A 19,606-nucleotide genomic window follows, 5' to 3' on the forward strand; every position below is an offset into this window, starting at 1 on the left:
CCTGGTCATTCTTCCAAAATTTCACCTCTATGACCAGTTGAGCTACCCATGCGGGCTAAGAATGTTAATCGTAGTTTAGTTTAGTTTAGTTAGTAGTATGAAATAGTTTTTTTTTTTTTTTAAAGATAAGTAGTATGAAATAGTATGTGTCTCAATGTTGACGTTTTCTCTCTATGTAACCTTTCATCAACATTACCAGGCCAACACTCAATTACTATTACGACTTCACGTGTTTATATGCAAACAAATAATGAGCAAATTCAAAGGGTGGAAAGTGGAAACAGTCATTCAATTAAAACAAAAAATATATACATATAACTCATAATGTACATTATTCTAACTGATCATAAAGTACATTTATTATTCAAACACATCCTGTACATTATTCTAACACATAAAATACTTCTAATTCATAACGTACAATATTGTAACTTAAAATTCAACGACATCATTTTAGACTGCGGTCCATACAACTGTGTCACGCTCTTCACAATAATTTGCCGCCATTCAGGCCCTAGTATCCCATCCAAGACAAGGTATTAAATTAATTTTGTAAAATCATTAATCATGTATTGTGTCATTGTTTGTTGCAATAATTATATTTTACATATCCAAAAAAGTAAGAAAATTTTCAACAATCTAAGCTAATTGAGCTTCTAGCATCACTTATTTCTGCATGTGCCGTGCTTCGTTGAAGACTTGAAGTTATAGATCGCCGACAGTAAACTGAAAATCTGGGAAGACAAACAAGAATGCTCACAACAAAAATCTTATTATCGGCAATACTTCTTTCATTTCTAGTATGCTTTTGCTGTTCCAGAGACACCATTACCTTCAACCAACCTCTCAAAGATGGGGATTTGTTAATCTCTAACTCGAAATCTTTTGCGCTTGGTTTCTTCTCCCCGGAAAATTCTCCGGGAAGTAACCGATACGTCGGGATTTGGTATCAGCAAATCCCGGGAAAGACAGTTGTTTGGGTTGCTAACAGAGACCTCCCCGTCACCGGCGAATCCGGAATCCTCTTCATCGATGACTCCGGGAATCTTGTCATCCAGGACAAGAGTACCAATATTTCTGTCTCGGAAACCAACCAGACTTCTCCGGCGACGGGAACAAAAGCAGCTTATTCTGCTCGGCTACTGGACACCGGGAATCTGGTTCTGTATTATGACCAGGATAGAAGGGAGAGTAAATGGCAGAGCTTCGATTATCCGACGAATACGTTACTGCCTTCCATGAAACTTGGGGAGGACAAGAAAACCGGCCTGAACCGGATTCTTCAGTCGTGGAAGTCGTCGGATGATCCGTCTATGGGTCAGTATGTTTTGGAGCTGGCCAGCGGGGCCGGGGCGGCTCAGGTGTACCTGAAAAGGAGTTGGGGCCAGATATGGAGATCCGGGCCGTGGAACGGAGTTGGGTTTAGCGGCGTGCCGGAAACGGCCCAAGACGGCGTCAATTTCAGGTGCGCAGAAAATGAAGACGAAGTCACTCTTACGTATTCTCTCCGGGACCCGTCGGTGCCTTCCATGCTCGTGTTGAATGAATCCGGGACGGTGAATTTGGTCACATGGGGAGGAGACAATAAAGGATGGGTCAGTTCATGGTCGGCGCCGCAAGACCAGTGCGATTCCTATGGCCGCTGCGACGCTTTCAGTAACTGCAACCCCGACAGCTCGTCGGGGGTGTTTGAGTGCTCGTGCCTCGCCGGATTTCAGCCGCTGTCGGAACAAGAATGGAAAGGGTGCGGGAGGAATAACGAGACGGATGTTTGCCGGAACGGCGAGGGGTTCTTGAAGATGACGGGGGTGAAGATCCCGGACACTCAAACAGCGGTGGTGAACAGGACGATTGGGCTAAAAGAATGTCAGAATCTTTGTCTAAACAACTGTTCCTGCAATGGATTCGCCGGCGCGAATGTTAGTGATGGAGGAATGGGGTGTTTTGTTTGGTATGGTGAGTTGAAAGATATGAGGGATGTCAGTAATGGCGGCCAAGAAATGTTCCTTCGAGTCTCTGCATCTGATTTAGGTATCTTTCATCTTTCTTCTTGCCCACAATTTGTTGCAGAAGAATTATTGTTTCTCATATGAACTGTTTTTGTTTCAATTCTTCTTTTTCAGCTCGACTTAAGAAGAAATCAAAAAGGCATATTTCCAAAATTGTCGAAATCATTTTGGTTGTAGCTATTGCAGCAGCAGTGGCTCTTCTGGTCTGTTGCTTGATTATCAAATTGAGAAAACGTAAGACACAACTGCAGCTGTTCTCTGTAAATTCTTTAGGATGATGTTTTTTCTTTCTCTTACTGAGAGATTCATATCTGTTAATGATCACTGCAGGTAAGAGAAAACAAATGAATACTAGGGACCTGAACACATATTCAGAATCCTATGAAGGGTCTTCAATGGGGGTATTTGTAGATGAAACTGGATCCACAGATGTGTCAATCTTTGATCTAAGAACCATTCAATTTGCCACTGATAACTTCTCTGCTGATAACAAACTCGGCCAGGGCGGATTCGGTTCTGTTTACAAGGCAATAATCTTCTCATCATCACTAGTTTTTTTTTTTTTTTCCTTTTCCATTCATGATTATATACCAAGCTGAAAGTTGAGGTTTGCATGTGTTTGCAGGGTAAGCTGCCCAATGAACAACTAGTGGCTGTCAAAAGGCTGTCAAGAACATCAGGGCAAGGGATAGAGGAATTCAAGAATGAAGTTACACTAATTGCAAGGCTCCAACACAGAAATCTTGTGAGGCTTTTAGGATGTTGTGTTGAACAAGGAGAGAAGATGCTGGTGTATGAATACATGCCCAACAAAGCTCTGGACAACTTCATCTATGGTAGATATATACACCTTTGTCATTCACTAATCATTCAAGTTCTCACCAGTTATGATGAACTGTACATTATGGTTCTACAGATCATACAAATGGGAAGTCTTTAGATTGGACAAAGCGGTTTGAGATCATCTTGGGAATTGCTCGAGGGTTATTATATCTTCATCGGGATTCTAGACTAAGAATCATTCACAGGGATCTGAAAGCCAGCAACGTTTTGTTAGATGCCTCCATGAATCCGAAAATATCAGATTTTGGAATGGCTAAAATTCTTGGAGGGGACCAGAACGAAGCAAACACGAATAGAGTAGTTGGAACATAGTAAGCATTGCATCATGTCCCTTCCTTCGACCATGCGTTTAATGTTTGGAGATTGACTTTTATGTTTTCATTGTTTGGTTACAGTGGTTATATGTCACCAGAATACGCAATGGAAGGCCACTTCTCGGTGAAGTCTGATGTCTTCAGTTTCGGTGTTTTATTGTTGGAGATCGTGAGCGGAAGGAAGAACAAAAACCCATACAGACAAACCTCTCTGAATTTAATAGGAGATGTAAGTGCATCCTCAACCTAAACATAGAAATTGTAGTCCTATGTTGACAAAACATCATAAATACTCATGTTAATCATACATGTATCTCCAGGTGTGGGATTTCTGGAGTGAAGGAATGGCATTGAACATAGTTGATCCATCACTAGGGGAGTCATATGATAGTCGAAAAGTTTCGAGGTGCATCCATGTCGGGCTGTTGTGTGTCCAAGCATCGGCAAATGTCAGACCAACCATGTCAGAAGTGGTATTCATGCTATGTAATGAAACAAGACTCCCTCGTCCTACTCAACCCGGATTTATTCTATTAAGACAAGATCAATCTGCTGGACCCTCCTCTTCAATCACTGGCAAAAGCCAATCTGTTAATAGCATGACAATGACTGAAATCGATGGTCGTTAAATAGTACTTAGACTGTTCTTTCATACTTGTTCTGATACACACTATTCTTGTAATTGTAAATCGGGTACACTATATGAAAATATACATGTAAGCTTCATCCTTTTGATCTGTCTGCCATTAGCTACAGAACTCGACCTGCATCAGCGGGGCGCCATGACAGAAATTGTCAACTTATTTGCAGAGCAGATTTGAACTTCACCCGCTGCATTAAACACAACAGTCCTCCCAGCAGTGAAAGCGGGCTGTTTTGGTGATGCTAAAGTCACTTGGTCATTACTCAACATGGCAACAACCTCAGACATAGCGGGTCTATCTGCAGGGCGTTCTTGTACACATAAGAGGCCTATCGCAATATATCTGTCTGGACTGAAGAACCATGCACTTGCAGTACTGGATCTAGAAGCTCGAGTACTTTGTCGTTCGTCCATAGCTCCCATGCCTGAAACCAAAAACAGCCAAGTTATCAAGAGAAAATTATTGAGAACCATACAGGCTTGAGGAAAAATTGGAAACTAACATGTCCCAGAAGACTAAGACAGTCTGCGCCATAAAAGCCAGTATTCTTCTTCCCGCTTATGATCTCCAGTAGCAGAACTCCAAAGGCAAATACATCGGACTTTACTGAGAAAAGCCCTTCCATGGCATATTCTGGGGACATATAACCGCTGCATTTGACAATAGAAAGAGTTTTATTATATTACTGAAGAGTTCTTGCTACAAATAAAAGCTAGATTTTTTCAAGAATGCACATACTATGTCCCAACAATGCGGTCAGTATTTGCTTGCAGCTCATTTCCCCCGAAAATTCTTGCCAACCCAAAGTCAGATATTTTAGGATTCATTTCTCCATCCAATAAAATGTTACTAGCTTTAAGGTCTCTATGAACAATTCGAAGTCTTGAGTACTGATGAAGATAAAGAAGCCCTTGAGCTATGCCTTCAATGATGTGGACACGCTTTGCCCAATCCAATTGATCTTGATTCGTAGGCACTGGCATGGAGTTCAGCAGTTCATCCAGACAGAAAACATTAGTAACATTAAAAAAAAAAAAAAAAGTCATAGCAGAACAAGGTTAACTGTTCGAGAACAAACCAAATAGGAAAGAGTCCAGGCTTTTGTTAGGCATGTACTCGTAGATCAGTATCATTTCCTCCAGCTCAATGCAGCACCCCAGAATCCTTACAAGATTCCTATGTTGGAGTTTGGCAATTAGTTCTGTTTCAGTTCTGAACTCTTTCAACCCTTGTCCCGACCTTTTCGAAAGCCTTTTTATTGCAACTAACTGGCCATTGAGTAATTTCCCCTGCAAAAAACAAAGGACTAATAAGAATTTTCTGCATTTTTAGCAATGAGAACTCACACACTGTATGGTTGAATGTAACTCTCCCAAACCTTTTAGCAATCGAACTTCAGACCAAAATAGAACAGAATAGAATAGGAATAGAGAGTTCCTAAAAGAACATATGGTTCAAAAGAGGCATTATATTATTACCTTGTATACAGGCCCAAAACCTCCCTCTCCCAACTTATTGGCAATAGCAAAATTGTCGGTGGCTAAAGCTACACTTGGAAAGCTGAACATTGGAAGTTCATAGTTCTTATATTTGTCCATTCCATTACTATCTTTGAGAGTGCTACTAGCATTAGGTGCAGCAACATCACCATTTAAATCAAACAGCAAGAGATTTTGATTTTGAGTTTGAGTTGTTTCCTTCACGCCTGTAGATGCAAGCAGAGGCTATCAACTGCAGAATATACCGTTGGCAACAAAGGACATGCAGAGAAAATGCAATGTATGCTGATCATGAAACACAAAGGTGATATGGTTGCCTAGAAAGCCAATTTTACCTTTTCGTTTGAGGTTTCTTCTCCAGAAGTAACACAAACATGTACAACAAACAAAGATTGCCGAGGCAATGGATGCTGCAGTTGCTGCTATAGCTGTGACTGGTAATCTTTTATGTCCTACACAAAAAAAGAGAGAAATTTATTCAGTTGAAAGAAAGCAATGCAAATATATTAATATTAATAAAGAGAAAGGCTAGCCTGTTGGAGGAAGAACACTCGTGCCTGTTGGAAGAAGAACACTTCTAGGATACTTAAGATACAAGTCTTCTCCAGTAGAATTATTTCCCAATTGTTCCAGATCTAAAAGTTCATTCCAAAATAAGCATCGCCCATTACTAGTATATGCAAAAGCATTGCATGTGCAATTGTATAAGCATAAAATCTCACAGATCTTGATTGTTCCAAGTTCCAAAGGTTGAGAAGATGAAGGCCATTTTACATTACTAAACTTAAGGAATACAACTTCACCGCCTTCATTGCTGTTACAGTGCAGTGGACTTTTCCTCACACACCCTCCAGAGAGGTCGCCTCGTTCCCAATAGTTAGGAGATTTTGGTACAAAACCAAATAAGCATTGGCAAACTGGGCTCATAGAAATGTCACATATTCCATAATCCCCACAAAAACCTAACCGCTCACATATGTCAGAAGGTATTGACAAGAAAACTTTCCAGTTTTCAGTACTCTCATTCCAGACTAGGAGTTGCAGTGCCCCTGGGGTAGTCATCACAATTCTAGATATAATGGAGTCATTGCCAATACTATACAGAAGATATTTACCATCATAACTTAAGTTTAATGTATTGGAACCTAACCCCCTAGTAATGGAGGGGAAACCCTCCCCATCCCAAGGCCCACTCCTCCAGAATGTTTGTGAGCTATTCTTCCTGATGAAAAATTCACCATTCCCACTTGGATCCATTTGCAATGAGAACAATCCTGCTTCAGGTTGATTATTGCTCCTCCAAGAAGAAAGTGTTATGTTCTTGCCACTTGTCTCATCAAACCCAAATTTCATGCCGGGCAGCCAAGTATCTGTTGGATAATCAAAGCTCTGCCAATATGTAAACACATCATTCTTCACAACAAAGTTTCCAGTGTCAAGAAGCATTGCCTGGGTAGTATTCGATACTGTTGAGGATACATCTGTAGACCAGATTATTTCTCTGGCATCATTAAAAAGCTGTAGATTGGCACCGGAAAGCATTAGTGTTGCATTGCTACTGGATTTAGGGATTGGGTTATCCCTATTTAAAACCCAAACTACTGTTTTAACTGGTATAGTTTTATACCATATACCTACATAGGCATTACTGGAATCAACTGGATGGAAGAATCCCAATTCGAATTTTCCTCCTGGGGAGATTAAACTCTGTAAGGGAGAAAGAGATTGACCTTGTGAGAGGGTGTCTGACCTGGCGCCGATGCAAGTGGCTTGAAATAACAGGCAGAAACCTAACAGCAACAGTGCTGCCCAACCAAAGAACATATACATTCCCAGAGACATGTCTCCAGCAAACTCAAGAAAACCTATGAACTCTGCCACTACAACCTAGCACAGTAGCAGCTGTTCCAAATCACCAAATGGCAAGAAGTTACGCGTCAATGGAAGAGAAAAACCTCGCTCACATTTCTTATAGTCATTGTAAATACAATTCAATTATTCAAACTTTGGAAGGAAGAGACATGGAACTTCAAACATGACGGCTAGCTAAGAAATATGAATATCTATTTCATTTTCCTTATCCTTATTTATAAATGTGCATTTTTTTTTAGTAACAAGAGAGTCTGTGATTACTATCTTAATATGTATATAGAATTATTCATAGAATAGATTGCAAAATTAAATTTGTAACATCGTAATTATTACATCAATAGTCTAACTAAAATAATTAAAATTGTTTCAAATATTTATCTTTTGATTAATTAATATAATATGGATTCTAATTTTTATCTATTCTTTTTTAAGTTAATATCCAAAATCGTCCTCGACTATAGTGGTTTTTCTCAATTTCGTCCTAAACAACTTTGGTGACCTAATATCGTCCCAGACTTTTGTGTTTCGCTCAATTTAGTCCCAGACTTTTGTGTTTTTGCTCAATTTAGTCTCCCATTTGTTATTCTATCCATTTGGTGTTAAATAAATAGACAATTCAGTAATTTTAATATTGACATTTCTTTACTCATAGACATGTGAACTGCGAAATCCTTTTTTTTTTTTTTTACGAATTACTCCCAGAATTACTCCTAAAACTGCGAATATAAAATTTGATTTGCAAGTCCGGGAGTAATTCTGGGTGTAATTCATACAAGAAAGAGAAATTTTGCACTTCACAAGTTGAAAGTAAAGAGAGGTCAATATTGACAATACTGAATTGTCCCTTTATTTAACACCAATTTGACGGAATAACAAATGGAGGACTAAATTGAGCTAAACACAAAAGTCTGGGACGATATTAGGTCACCAAAGTCGTTTAGGACAAAATTGAGAAAAACTACTATAGTCGATGACGATTTTGGGTATTAACTCATCCTTTTTTTCATCTAAATAAATTTTGAACACAAATAAAAATAAAAATTAAAAATTAATTTAATTTTTAGAGTCTAAGTAGTATTTTTCTTTTTTTATTTGTCATTTTGTCCCAAACCTTAAAACTAGTCAAAGTTTGTAGAGACTAGAGAGGAGACTCAGCCCATCACATGGACATAACGTAATGCATACTGTAATATATACATGGACTTATTACTTGTCAGATGCCTAGCTCTATGAATCCAAAAATATTATTTTTTTAATTTTGTAATGATTTATGTTTTTGGGGGACCAGAACGAGCAAACACGAATTGAATAGTTGGAACATAGCAAGTGTTCTCCCTTCATTTGAGCACACATTTAATGTTAGAGGCCGGAGACTGACATTTATGTTTTTAATTAACATTAACCTATCACATCATGTTTGGTTTACAATATACAGTAACTAAATTTGAACTCCAAAGTACGCCTCAAGCTTCTACCCTTGCGCTACCTCCCCTGGTATCTTACATTTCGTCCCGATAGAATAATATAAAGATAAATTATGATAATTCAATAATTTATTAGGTGAGAAAACTAATGTTTGATCCATCACATTAGGGGTAAGTTTCACAGTATGATTGTTTGGGTTCGATTTTATGTCCTCGCCCACGAGATTACGATTTACCACGGAGTAGGCACCCCTCAAACTTCTTATCTCAGAAAGAGACGATGGGAAAGATAAATCGTATCCATTGGTACTCCTCAAGCTTCTTATCTCAAAAACAGATCGGGAAGATAATCGTATCCACTGGTACCCCTCAAGCTTCTTATCTTAGAGACGGGTAGAGAAGATAAATTGTATCCACTTTGTCTTCAACTAACCTACAAACATCCAAATACTTGTACACTAGTGCACACATAAAGACATAATGAAATTAAATTTGGGTTGGAGATTCAACTTTTAGGGAAGAACTAGTAGTCTAGTACACACACAAAAATTAAATTCATATATATATATATATATATATATATATATATATATATATATATATATAGTCAGGTTTCTGTGAGATCAGGTCTTCTTGTGCGGTCAGTGCGGCATATACCATTAGGTATGCATAAATGCACCACAGAGTGTTCGTAAATACACCATTATCTGTGGTGTATTTTTTTTGTGTGGTGTATTTTTTACCATTTCATTCTGGTGTATTTTCGAACACTGTAGGGTGCATTTACGCATACCTAATGATGTATGCCGCACTGATTACACGGGAAGACCCGACCTCACAGGAACCAAAATATATATATATATATATATATATATATATATATATATATATATATATATATATATATATATCCTTATTAGTACCCCCTACCATGCCGTTGCTAGCGAAGCAAGTTTTTCAATTTATTTGGGTTGGTTTACAATAAATGGATATATGTTAATGCGCAGTAGAAGATGGGGGCCGGGGCCTATTTTCTTCCCAAGTATCATGTATTCATGTTCCGTCTTCCTTAAAACAGTCGAGCACAGCAAACTGAAATATGGGAAGACAGACAACCGCAACCACCACCTTATCTCTACTCTTTCTTTCACTTCTCGTATGCTTGTGCAGTTCCACGGACACCATTACCTTCAACCAACCTCTCAAAGATGGGGATGTGTTAATCTCTAACGGGACATCTTTTTTTCTCGGCTTCTTCACCCCCGGGAACTCCGTCGGAAAACGATACGTCGGAATCTGGTACCAACACATCCCCAACCAGAGAGTGGTTTGGGTTGCTAACAGAGACAACCCCGTCAACGGTACATCCGGGGTCCTCTTTATCGACCGCGCCGGAAACCTTGTCATCCAAGACAAGAAGACCAATGTTTCCGTCTGGAACACCAGTCTTTCTTCTCCGGCCACGGGGACAAGAACTTATTCCGCTCAGCTACAGGATACCGGGAACCTGGTTTTGTACCATGATAGAAGGGCTATTACATGGCAGAGCTTCGATTATCCCACGAATACAAGACTGCCATTAATGAAACTCGGGGTGGACAAGAAAACCGGTTTGAACCGGTTTCTCACGTCGTGGAAGTCGTTAGATGATCCCGGGACGGGGCAGTACGGTTTCGGGCTGGAACTGAAGGCCGTGCCGGAGGTGTTTCTGTACCAGTACAAAACCGGGGCCCCGGTGTGGCGAGCCGGGTCATGGAACGGAGTTGGATTAAGCGGCGTGGCGAAACAGTCCAACAGCTACGTCGCAAACATCCACTACATCGAAAACTCCGACGAGGTAACGATGATGCACACGCTCCGGGACCCGTCGATGTTTCTAATGTTGGTGGTGAACGAATCCGGGATGCTGGATTTGGTTACATGGCAAGAAGCCGACAAGAAATGGGTGACGTTTACTTCCGCTCCCAAAGACGTGTGCGACCATTACGCTCACTGCGGGGCTTTCAGCAACTGCAACCCTTACAATTCTGGGTTTTTTGAGTGCACTTGCCTTCCCGGATTTCAGCCGCGGTCTAGCGAGGAATGGAGAGTCGGCAACGGCACCGACGGCTGCCGGAGGAACAACACGGACGTGTGCCGTAACGGCGAGGGGTTCATGAAGCTGACGAACCGGAAGATCCCGGACACCGATATATCGAGCGTGAACAGGGCGATTGGGCTTGCAGAATGTGAAGAGATTTGTTTGAAGAACTGTTCTTGCACTGGATATGCCAGCGCGAATATCAGCGATGGAGGAACGGGGTGCATAACTTGGCATGGTGACTTGATAGATATGAGGGAGTTCGCGAGTGGTGGCCAAGATATGTATATCCGGGTCTCTGCGTCTGATTTAGGTATGTTTTCCCCAGATTTATGCAGAAAATTAAAAGAGCAAGCTATATATATAGTAAATGTAATGTTAGAGGAGATCAGATTCTTTATATTTGTTCTTTCTTTTTCAGAGGTTCTTAACAAATCAAAAGGGCTTCATGGGAAAACCCTCATAGTCATCCTTGTGCCTGTTGCTGCTGCAGTCCTAGTGGTTCTTCTTCTCTGCTGTTTGCTTGTGAAAATGAGAAAAGGTAAATCTATAATTATTCTTAAGAAATTCTTGAAATTTCATGTTTTTTTTGTTCGACCCTAAGGTGTCCTGAGCAGGTCCTAACTGTATGAGGCATTTTAAGTCCAATCCCGATCTTTTTTAAGGAATAAGAGTGTTCAGTCACTCACACCAACCAAGCTAGTTAAATTCCATGAAAACTTATGTTAATTTTGTCTAAAAAGACGAAATTCCCTAGCCCATAGCCCTTAGTCTCTACACCCCAACCTATCAAGACAGTAAAGAGATAAATCACAATGTATAACTTAGGAACGACTCATTAAATAGAAAGATTAGTGTCTGATTTTCATAAGAATTCAGCACATCGGATATAACACCCATGTATACTGCAGATAGGACTCGATCGTGGTGTCCACAATTAACATATGCATGTTAATGTTAATTGCAGGGAAGAAGCAGCAACAACAACAACGCAACAACAGTTCTAGAAACAACCAGTACTCAAACCACTATGAAGGGTCTGAAATGGGGAAACATGTGGACGAAACTGGGTCATCAGATCTCTCAATCTTTGATCTAAAAACCATTGAATCTGCCACTGATAACTTCTCGGCAGAAAATAAACTTGGTCAAGGCGGATTTGGTTCGGTTTACAAGGCAATAACTCTAGACCACTGCTTTTTTATCTCTTTCTTGTGATTATATATTCTGCATGTGTTTGGATAGTACGCTGAAATGAAAGAGATTTGCCCTTGCTTGTAGGGCACGTTGCAAGATGGACAACTAGTGGCTGTCAAAAGGCTGTCAAGAACATCAGGGCAAGGCATAGAAGAATTCAAGAATGAAGTTACACTAATTGCAAGACTCCAACACAGAAATCTTGTGAGACTTTTAGGGTATTGCATTCAAGAAGGGGAGAAGATGTTGGTGTATGAATACTTGCCTAACAGAGCCTTGGACAGTTTCATCTTTGGTACAATTCCTTCATCCTTCATTCATGATATATATGAACCTACAATTAATTTTGCAACCATAAAAGTTATAATATTATAGCCCATTTAGAGTACATATAGTATTTCATCGATCTAGTTCATTACAAAGAGTTTTACTTTATGGTTCTGCAGATAATACAAATGCGGTATTGTTAGATTGGAAGAAGCGCTTTGAAATTATCTTAGGAGTTGCTCGAGGATTGTTATATCTTCATCAAGATTCTAGATTAAAAATTATTCACAGAGATTTAAAGGCTGGCAATATTCTGTTAGATGCTTCCATGCACCCGAAGATATCTGACTTTGGAATGGCTAGAATTTTTGGAGGGGACCAAATTGAAGCAAGCACAAATAGAGTGGTTGGGACATAGTAAGTCATGCCCTTTCACTTGTGTATGCATTTATTATCAGAAAGAGACTGATGGATGACTAATGTTTTAATGTTATGTTATTTCATTGATTTAATTACAGTGGGTATATGTCACCGGAATATGCAATGGAAGGCCATTTTTCAGAAAAGTCTGATGTCTATAGTTTTGGTGTTTTATTGCTGGAGATTGTGACGGGAAAGAAGAACAAAAATCCAAATAACGAAAAATCTATGAATTTAATAACAAATGTAAGTACTTCCTCTAGCTCATTTCATTTTACCTATCATGTTTAGTATGTCAAACCCAACTAGTCTTTCTTTAGTTATTTTCGTTAACATTTTCTTAGGGTTTTTAAATTATGCCTTTTGTATTTAATATTGCTTTTGATATAATTTCTAAATATATAAATTTTATATATTGACACTAAATTAAATATTACCAAAAAATTAAATTATAAATATTTTCAACCAAGTCTGATCTCGTAACTAACTTGACATGCACATAAATGAGACAGAGAGAGTATATATACTATATATAAATCAAAATATTAAGCAATAGTCTAAAAGTACACTACTTTAGTTTTTTTTTAAAAAAAAAAAAAAAAAATTGATACTCTATACAAAATATATATATATATATATATATATATATATATATATATATATATACTAATAATGGTTATATATACATGCATTTTCAGGTATGGGATTTCTGGAACGAAAATAGGGCATTTGATATAGTTGATCCATCATTAGGAGAGTGGTATGATGATCGACAAGTTTTGAGATGCATCCATGTTGGGTTGTTATGCGTTCAATCATATTCAGACGATAGACCAATCATGTCAGAAGTGATTTTCATGCTAAGTAATGAAACCGAACTTCCTCAACCTAATCAACCGGGTTTTATATTCAAACATGGAAGTGGTTTTCTACCCTCAACTTCAACGAGTACTCTCGAAAACCAATCTATTAATGACATGTCGATTACCAAGATTGAAGGTCGCTAACATATATTACCTACTGATTAGGTATGAAATTATTGTATGGCTCTTTTCAAACTTTTTCCGTTGTTGACTTCTTGTTATTGTCTCATTGTATAATATGTTTATTTATTAGGAGATGAAAATAAACTTTTTGTCACATATCTTAGGGAAAGTGTGTTTGGTTCAGGGAAGGGGAATCAAATACTTGATAATTTGAATGAATTTTGGTGAATGTATTTTACATATTTAGTAATAGAGTGAAATTTGAATGATTATCAATATTAATGTTCAATTTTAACCACTGGATTCTTATGTTTGACTTTTAGTAGTGAATTTTGTCTCTATCTTTTTTTTTTTAATACAAACGTGAGAGTTACCCAAAAAAAAAAAAAAAAAAAAAAAAAAAAAAAAAAAAAAAAAAAAAAAAAACTCAAATCTAATCACCAAACTCAAATCTAATCACCCGCCATTAATTACCAACTAGGCGCTTTCTAGGCCGACCTCATTAACAATCCCCACCACGTCTCCACATTACTTTGTTCATAATGTAATTGCTACAAATTTAGCTCATTAATTATTATTATTCCTTCAAAAAGATGAAGGTTTATTATTATTATTATTATTTTGGATTAATTAGAGCATGTCGGATGGTAAAGAGTAAAAATGAAGTAATTGTAGTGTTATTTTTTCCAAACTTCATCCCTATAATCAGTTGAGCGGCAATTGTAGTATTATTCATGTAGACACTTGGCAGTGCAATGGGAGAGAATGCATAAATGTTACGACCAAACATAGGACAATGCAACACAAATTATTTGCTATGCCAATTGCCAACTACCCAATAGACTCCTCAACTCCGCATTAATGTTATTTAATGATGAAGAACCACCATTCAGAGAGGAGAAGAGATTAACCTACCATTTAATTTGGGTAGGCGGAGGCATGGTAGAGAAGTACTTAGAAATTAAACAAACCATACTTGCCCACAATTCGTGAATTTGTCCACAAAAGAAAAAATTCTCTCGCTTCCAAAGTTTCACACCTCGATCCGACAAGATAGTGAATTAGTAAATCATTGTGATTTAGTGATCCATTAAACCCAATAACTAATTGAAATGCCTTTGTAGGCTACTATTCATCAACTTGCTAAGAGAACCTGGAAATGTCATTTGATTCATATTCATAGAGAAACAATTTTTTGTGCAGACTAGCTGGCAATGCACGTTGGTCTTGGCCAGGTTGAATAGCCTTCTTGGCTTTAATTAACCCACTTCTGAATAGTGTTTGGCATATTTTGACAGTTGATTGTTGAAGTCATTTTTATTATGTTATTTTTTCCCCAAATATTGAAAAAAGGATTTAGGCTTATAATTCAACTAGAACTTGCATCTTCCTAAGATTTCTGCAAACTATATCGGAATAAGGTTCAAATTGACCACTGAACGTAACTTGAAAATGCAATTAGACCACTGAACGAAAAAAAAAAAAAAAAAGTGCAATTAGGCCACTGAACACTCCAAATGTATGCAATTTCACCTGATAGCAGGTTACCATCAATTTTAGCAAGTTAATCTGCTTACGTGGCATTTGAGTTGGCATTTCTAATAATTTTTAATAAATTTGAATAATAATTTTTTAAAAAAAAAAATTAAAATTTTAAAAACGACGGGTCCCGTCGTTTTATTTGTTTCTTTTTATTTTATTTATTTATTTATTTTTTTTTTAATTTTTTAATTTTTTAAAATTTATTATTAAAATTTATTAAAAATGTCAACTCAGCTGCCACGTAAGCAGGTAACCTGCTATCCGATGAAATTGCATACATTTGGAGTGTTTAGTGGCCTAATTACACGTTTTTGGAGTGTTTAGTGACCTAATTGCATCATTTTTTTCGTTCAGTGGCCTAATTGCATTTTCAGGTTACGTTCAGTGGCCAATTTGAATCTTATTCCAACTATACCATGTATCCTGTGTTCATCTTGGAAAATGATCCGTGATACAAGTAAAAAATCATAAAGAGATAAATTAGTTTATTTTACTCATAATTAACCGATTCAAATAAAGAATTCAATAGATCGCTTCCACGAGGAATACAATCTAACTTGACTTTTTTTTTTTTTTTTTTTTTTTTTGAAGGGCAATCTAACTTGACTTGAATTGCATCATTATGATAATTAATTATTTACCAACAATTTGCTCAGTAACATTGATGTAGCATAAATGTGATGTGAGTGTGCACCCGTATAATACAATATCATCTCCAAGGGATTGGAGATTATGGCACACAATATGTTTATATGCGACAATAACAAATTAGGCAATAGCACTAGGAAATCAGTAGAAGCTAATGAATTCATAATATGGTAAACAAACACATATAAACAACAAATAATCATGAAATAAAAAAAAAAAAAAAAAGTAATGAAGCATTATCATCTAGATGCAAAACACAACCTAAGGGTCAGGAGAAATCACACAACCAAGGGATTGAGGGGATATGTGCATAGGAACCCTAGTCTATAAGCCACTCTCGTTATTAATAAATAAAAATTAGAACAAAGAATTGTCTCACTCTCGTGATGCATCAATTCCAAGTTCTTCAGACACGCAAAGTATCAAAGCCTCAAATTTTCTCCTATAGAGAGAAATTGAGTTTATATAAAGAGTGACTTGAAATTTAGACCCAATTCTCGTTATAGCCAAAAAATTTTCAAAAACATGCTAATAAATGTTGTAGCGAAAATTCCTTGAACAAGTACTCAACATTAACCTGAGCCCAAGAGAATCACTAATGCAGTGGGCTCTTTGCGAGTTCTCCAACATCAACCAAAGTCAACATCTTGAGTTATATACTCCCTCTATTCTATTTTATCTGTCTTATTCACTATTCATTGGTTAAATCAATTTTTTTTCTTTGTTTATTTTCTTTATTATATTATTATTTTTTTATTTTTAAATTTGATGTAATAGTACTTTTAGTGTAGTTTCTAAATATATAAATTTTGTATATTAATACTAAATTTAATATTATGAAAAATTGAATTAAAAATAACTTCAATCAAACCTCGTTAATCGAACTAGACACATAAAATGAGAATGGAAAGAGTATGTGCCAAACATTTCATCCGAGTGAAATATAATTTTTTTGTGTTTACATCTTCAATTTTTTGTGTTTATATCTTCTTAAATATTTTATCCGACTATAATATGGGGCTATTGAAATTGAGAATTCAATCTTTGAATAGAGAATAATACCAAATTTACGCAAAAGAACCATTTTTGTAATTCCTCAAAACAACAACAACAACCAAAAAAAAAAAAAAACCATTTTTGTAGCTTCTAGAAGATTTATTTAAAAAAAAAAATGCGGAAAAATGGAAAATATCATATGAACTTTCTCAATTGCTCTTTACATCTTTGATCAATTTCCATTTTCTCCTCTCTCTGAAAGTATACAAATCCTCTCCGATCTCCACACAAGAAATGGCGGCTCTGAATCTCTCTCCTCTTTTCAAAGCCCTAAACCCCCAAATATCCCATTCCAATAACCCTTCTAAAGCCCCAACTTTGCTGCTTTCTCTGTCGTACCCTCTTCCCTCGACCTCGCCGGCGCCGGCGCCGCCACTCCTCCGCTGCACCCTCACACACCAAAGCCCATCAAGACTTCACCCGTTGAGAGCCGTCGGGGACGAAGAATACTCAGCTAGGAGAAGCAGTAATGAAGTAAGAGAAGCTATTTTGCTGCCTGGCTGTGACTACAACCACTGGCTTATAGTCATGGACTTCCCCAAAGACCCTGCCCCTACCAGAGACCAGATGATCGACACTTATCTTAATACTCTCGCCACTGTTCTTGGCAGGTACACTTTGATTTTGCTTGATTCTTATCATTTCTTAGTGTTTATGACTTTATGGCTTTTAAATATTAGCAATTGGTTTTTAGTTTGGTTGGTCTAATTTGCTAAATTGAAGTGTTGTTAAGCATGAGAGTGGAAGGTGAAATCCTGGTGTGTTATGTGGAGTGGTATATGGTTGAATGCTTTATGATTTTGTCATGTCCAGTGAGATTTAGCTAATGCTTTGAGGCACTGTCAATACATTGTTGTAAAGATTATATCTTGAAGCAAAGTTTTAGTCCAAACTGTGCATAACCAAATCAGAAAGTTATTTAAGAAAATCCCTACCCGAGATAGGATACTGCAAGTTAACTTTCTTTAACAATTAATGGAAGAAAACAAGGAAAAGGCTTATGCTGTAATGCGCTCCTAAATTGAAACACTCAGGTGATAAAAGAAAGAAACTTCTAACTTTATTAATTAAAATCAGTGGATGGTCTCTTTTGAGGTGTGCAATGCTGTTGTTCGATGATGGCTATGTTTGAGCAAATTCGTTATTCGTGCATTACTCTTGTATCTTTAATTAGCAATCATTTCTTGGTCCAATTTGAGTTGAGTTTTGTGTTTTAGTATGGAAGAAGCAAAGAAGAACATGTATGCTTTTAGTACTACTACTTACACGGGATTTCAATGCACAGTATCTGAAGAAACATCAGAAAAGTTTAAGGGTAGGTGGGAGCTTTATATTTTCTCTCTATTTCTTGAACTCTTAAAGTTTAATGTCCAGGTGTCCATTTCCTGGTTCAGAACAGTTTATTGATTCATCTGCTTATGCATGTTTTGTAGGATTACCTGGGGTTTTGTGGGTCTTACCGGATTCTTATATAGATGTAAAGAACAAGGACTATGGAGGTTCATCTTTAAAAAAAAAAAAACATTTTTTTTTTATCTATTCTCTGGTCTGGATTCAAGAATGATCTGTGTTGATTGTCAAATTAAGTATTGTATTATTTTTTTAAAGGGGATAAGTACATCAATGGTGAGATAATTCCAAGCCAGTACCCTACATACCACCAAAAGAAGTCTAATTCCCCAAAAAACAAGAGTAGATCATACGTTAGAAGAAGAGATGGTTCCCTCGAACGGCAGAGACAGGAAACTTCTTCCTAGAAGCATACTGGTATAGCCTCTTATTCTCTTATATAGTTACATTGCAAATTTGCGATCAGTAGGACCCCCACCCCCGCCTCCCCCCTCCCCCCCTATCAAGAAAAGAACAAAAACAGAAAGAACTAAATAAGCATACATTGTTATCAATGTATCATATATCTTTTTCCAACCTAAGTTTAGGCATTTATGTATTTGTGTCTCCTTCGAAAATTTCCTTTCCTCTGTCTCCTATTTGGTTACTTCAACGCTTGCATTCCATTTATCTTCTTCTGTATTTCTTGCAGGTAGATATTCAGTTAAAGAGTCGAACTGCCTTACTTGTTAGAAATGCCAATGTATGAGCACAGCCTTAAACTGGGTGGGGTATTTTCAAAGATGCACAAGTGCTTCTCCATTAATGTAGTATTAGTTCAGTGAAGCTGTTGTTTCTCATCTTTGATGAACACCAACTGGCTAATTTCATTGTGAGTCGGCCGCCTAGACCACCACGGATTATGGTGATACGCTAGGTGGCCAGTAGGCACCTAGTGCTAGGCGTCGGGAATTTTTGCAACATTGCTTGGGAGCCTTGCAACCGTGCTTGTATTTGCTTCGTGTGAGTTTTCTCGAAAATATTGTAGCCATGCGAAAGTCACTTGTTTGCCTGAACGAAAACCGTTATGTAGTTTAATTGACATCAAACACTGTTCCCAGCACGCAGCAAATTAAGGTTAATTAATGTGGAAGTTGTCATGTATGGAATTGGCAGTCACAAGTTGGAAGTTGGATGCACAAAAAGGCAATTCTATAGTTCTATCCTCTATGTAATTGAGAAACCAAACACTCATAAACACAATTAAATCTTAATAATAACTTACACACGCTTTGTCCTGCCAAACAATTAAATCTCAATTCATGCCTAAAATGTATAAGTGGAGACAATGAGTCTGTATTATAAGCCGTCAATTTACTTTTAGTAGGTTTACTATATTTTGATGCAAGCTAACTAGTGTGTTGCAAGTTCATTTTTGGTGTATTATTTAAAATTTCAAAATAAATATGCATTATA

General features: G+C 37.3%; 2 protein-coding genes and 1 pseudogene across 2 annotated transcripts; 2 read left to right on the top strand and 1 right to left on the bottom strand.

The window, feature by feature from the left end:
- Positions 1–506: 506 nt before the first annotated feature.
- LOC109164822 lies at positions 507–13,711 on the top strand. Its single transcript, XM_019313368.1, has 17 exons — positions 507–2,031; positions 2,124–2,243; positions 2,340–2,536; positions 2,635–2,845; positions 2,926–3,163; positions 3,248–3,395; positions 3,487–3,787; positions 4,016–4,203; positions 5,522–5,613; positions 6,952–7,042; positions 9,702–10,998; positions 11,107–11,226; positions 11,653–11,861; positions 11,967–12,177; positions 12,329–12,566; positions 12,668–12,815; positions 13,268–13,711. The coding sequence occupies exons 1-17, from the start codon at positions 753–755 to the stop codon at positions 13,574–13,576; spliced, it is 5,397 nt and encodes a 1,798-aa protein (XP_019168913.1). The 5' UTR covers positions 507–752; the 3' UTR covers positions 13,577–13,711.
- On the bottom strand, positions 3,737–7,349 carry LOC109164969 (annotated as a pseudogene).
- A 3,228-nt stretch (positions 13,712–16,939) lies between the features above and the next one.
- On the top strand, positions 16,940–19,288 carry LOC109164620 (DAG protein, chloroplastic-like). Its single transcript, XM_019313139.1, has 5 exons — positions 16,940–17,412; positions 18,019–18,116; positions 18,235–18,300; positions 18,410–18,568; positions 18,843–19,288. The coding sequence occupies exons 1-4, from the start codon at positions 17,036–17,038 to the stop codon at positions 18,556–18,558; spliced, it is 690 nt and encodes a 229-aa protein (XP_019168684.1). The 5' UTR covers positions 16,940–17,035; the 3' UTR covers positions 18,559–18,568; positions 18,843–19,288.
- The last annotated feature ends 318 nt before the right edge of the window (positions 19,289–19,606 follow it).

This window comes from Ipomoea nil, unplaced genomic scaffold, assembly GCF_001879475.1.
Source record: "Ipomoea nil cultivar Tokyo-kokei standard unplaced genomic scaffold, Asagao_1.1 scaffold3069, whole genome shotgun sequence".
In the NCBI taxonomy this organism is placed as follows: Eukaryota; Viridiplantae; Streptophyta; class Magnoliopsida; order Solanales; family Convolvulaceae; genus Ipomoea; species Ipomoea nil.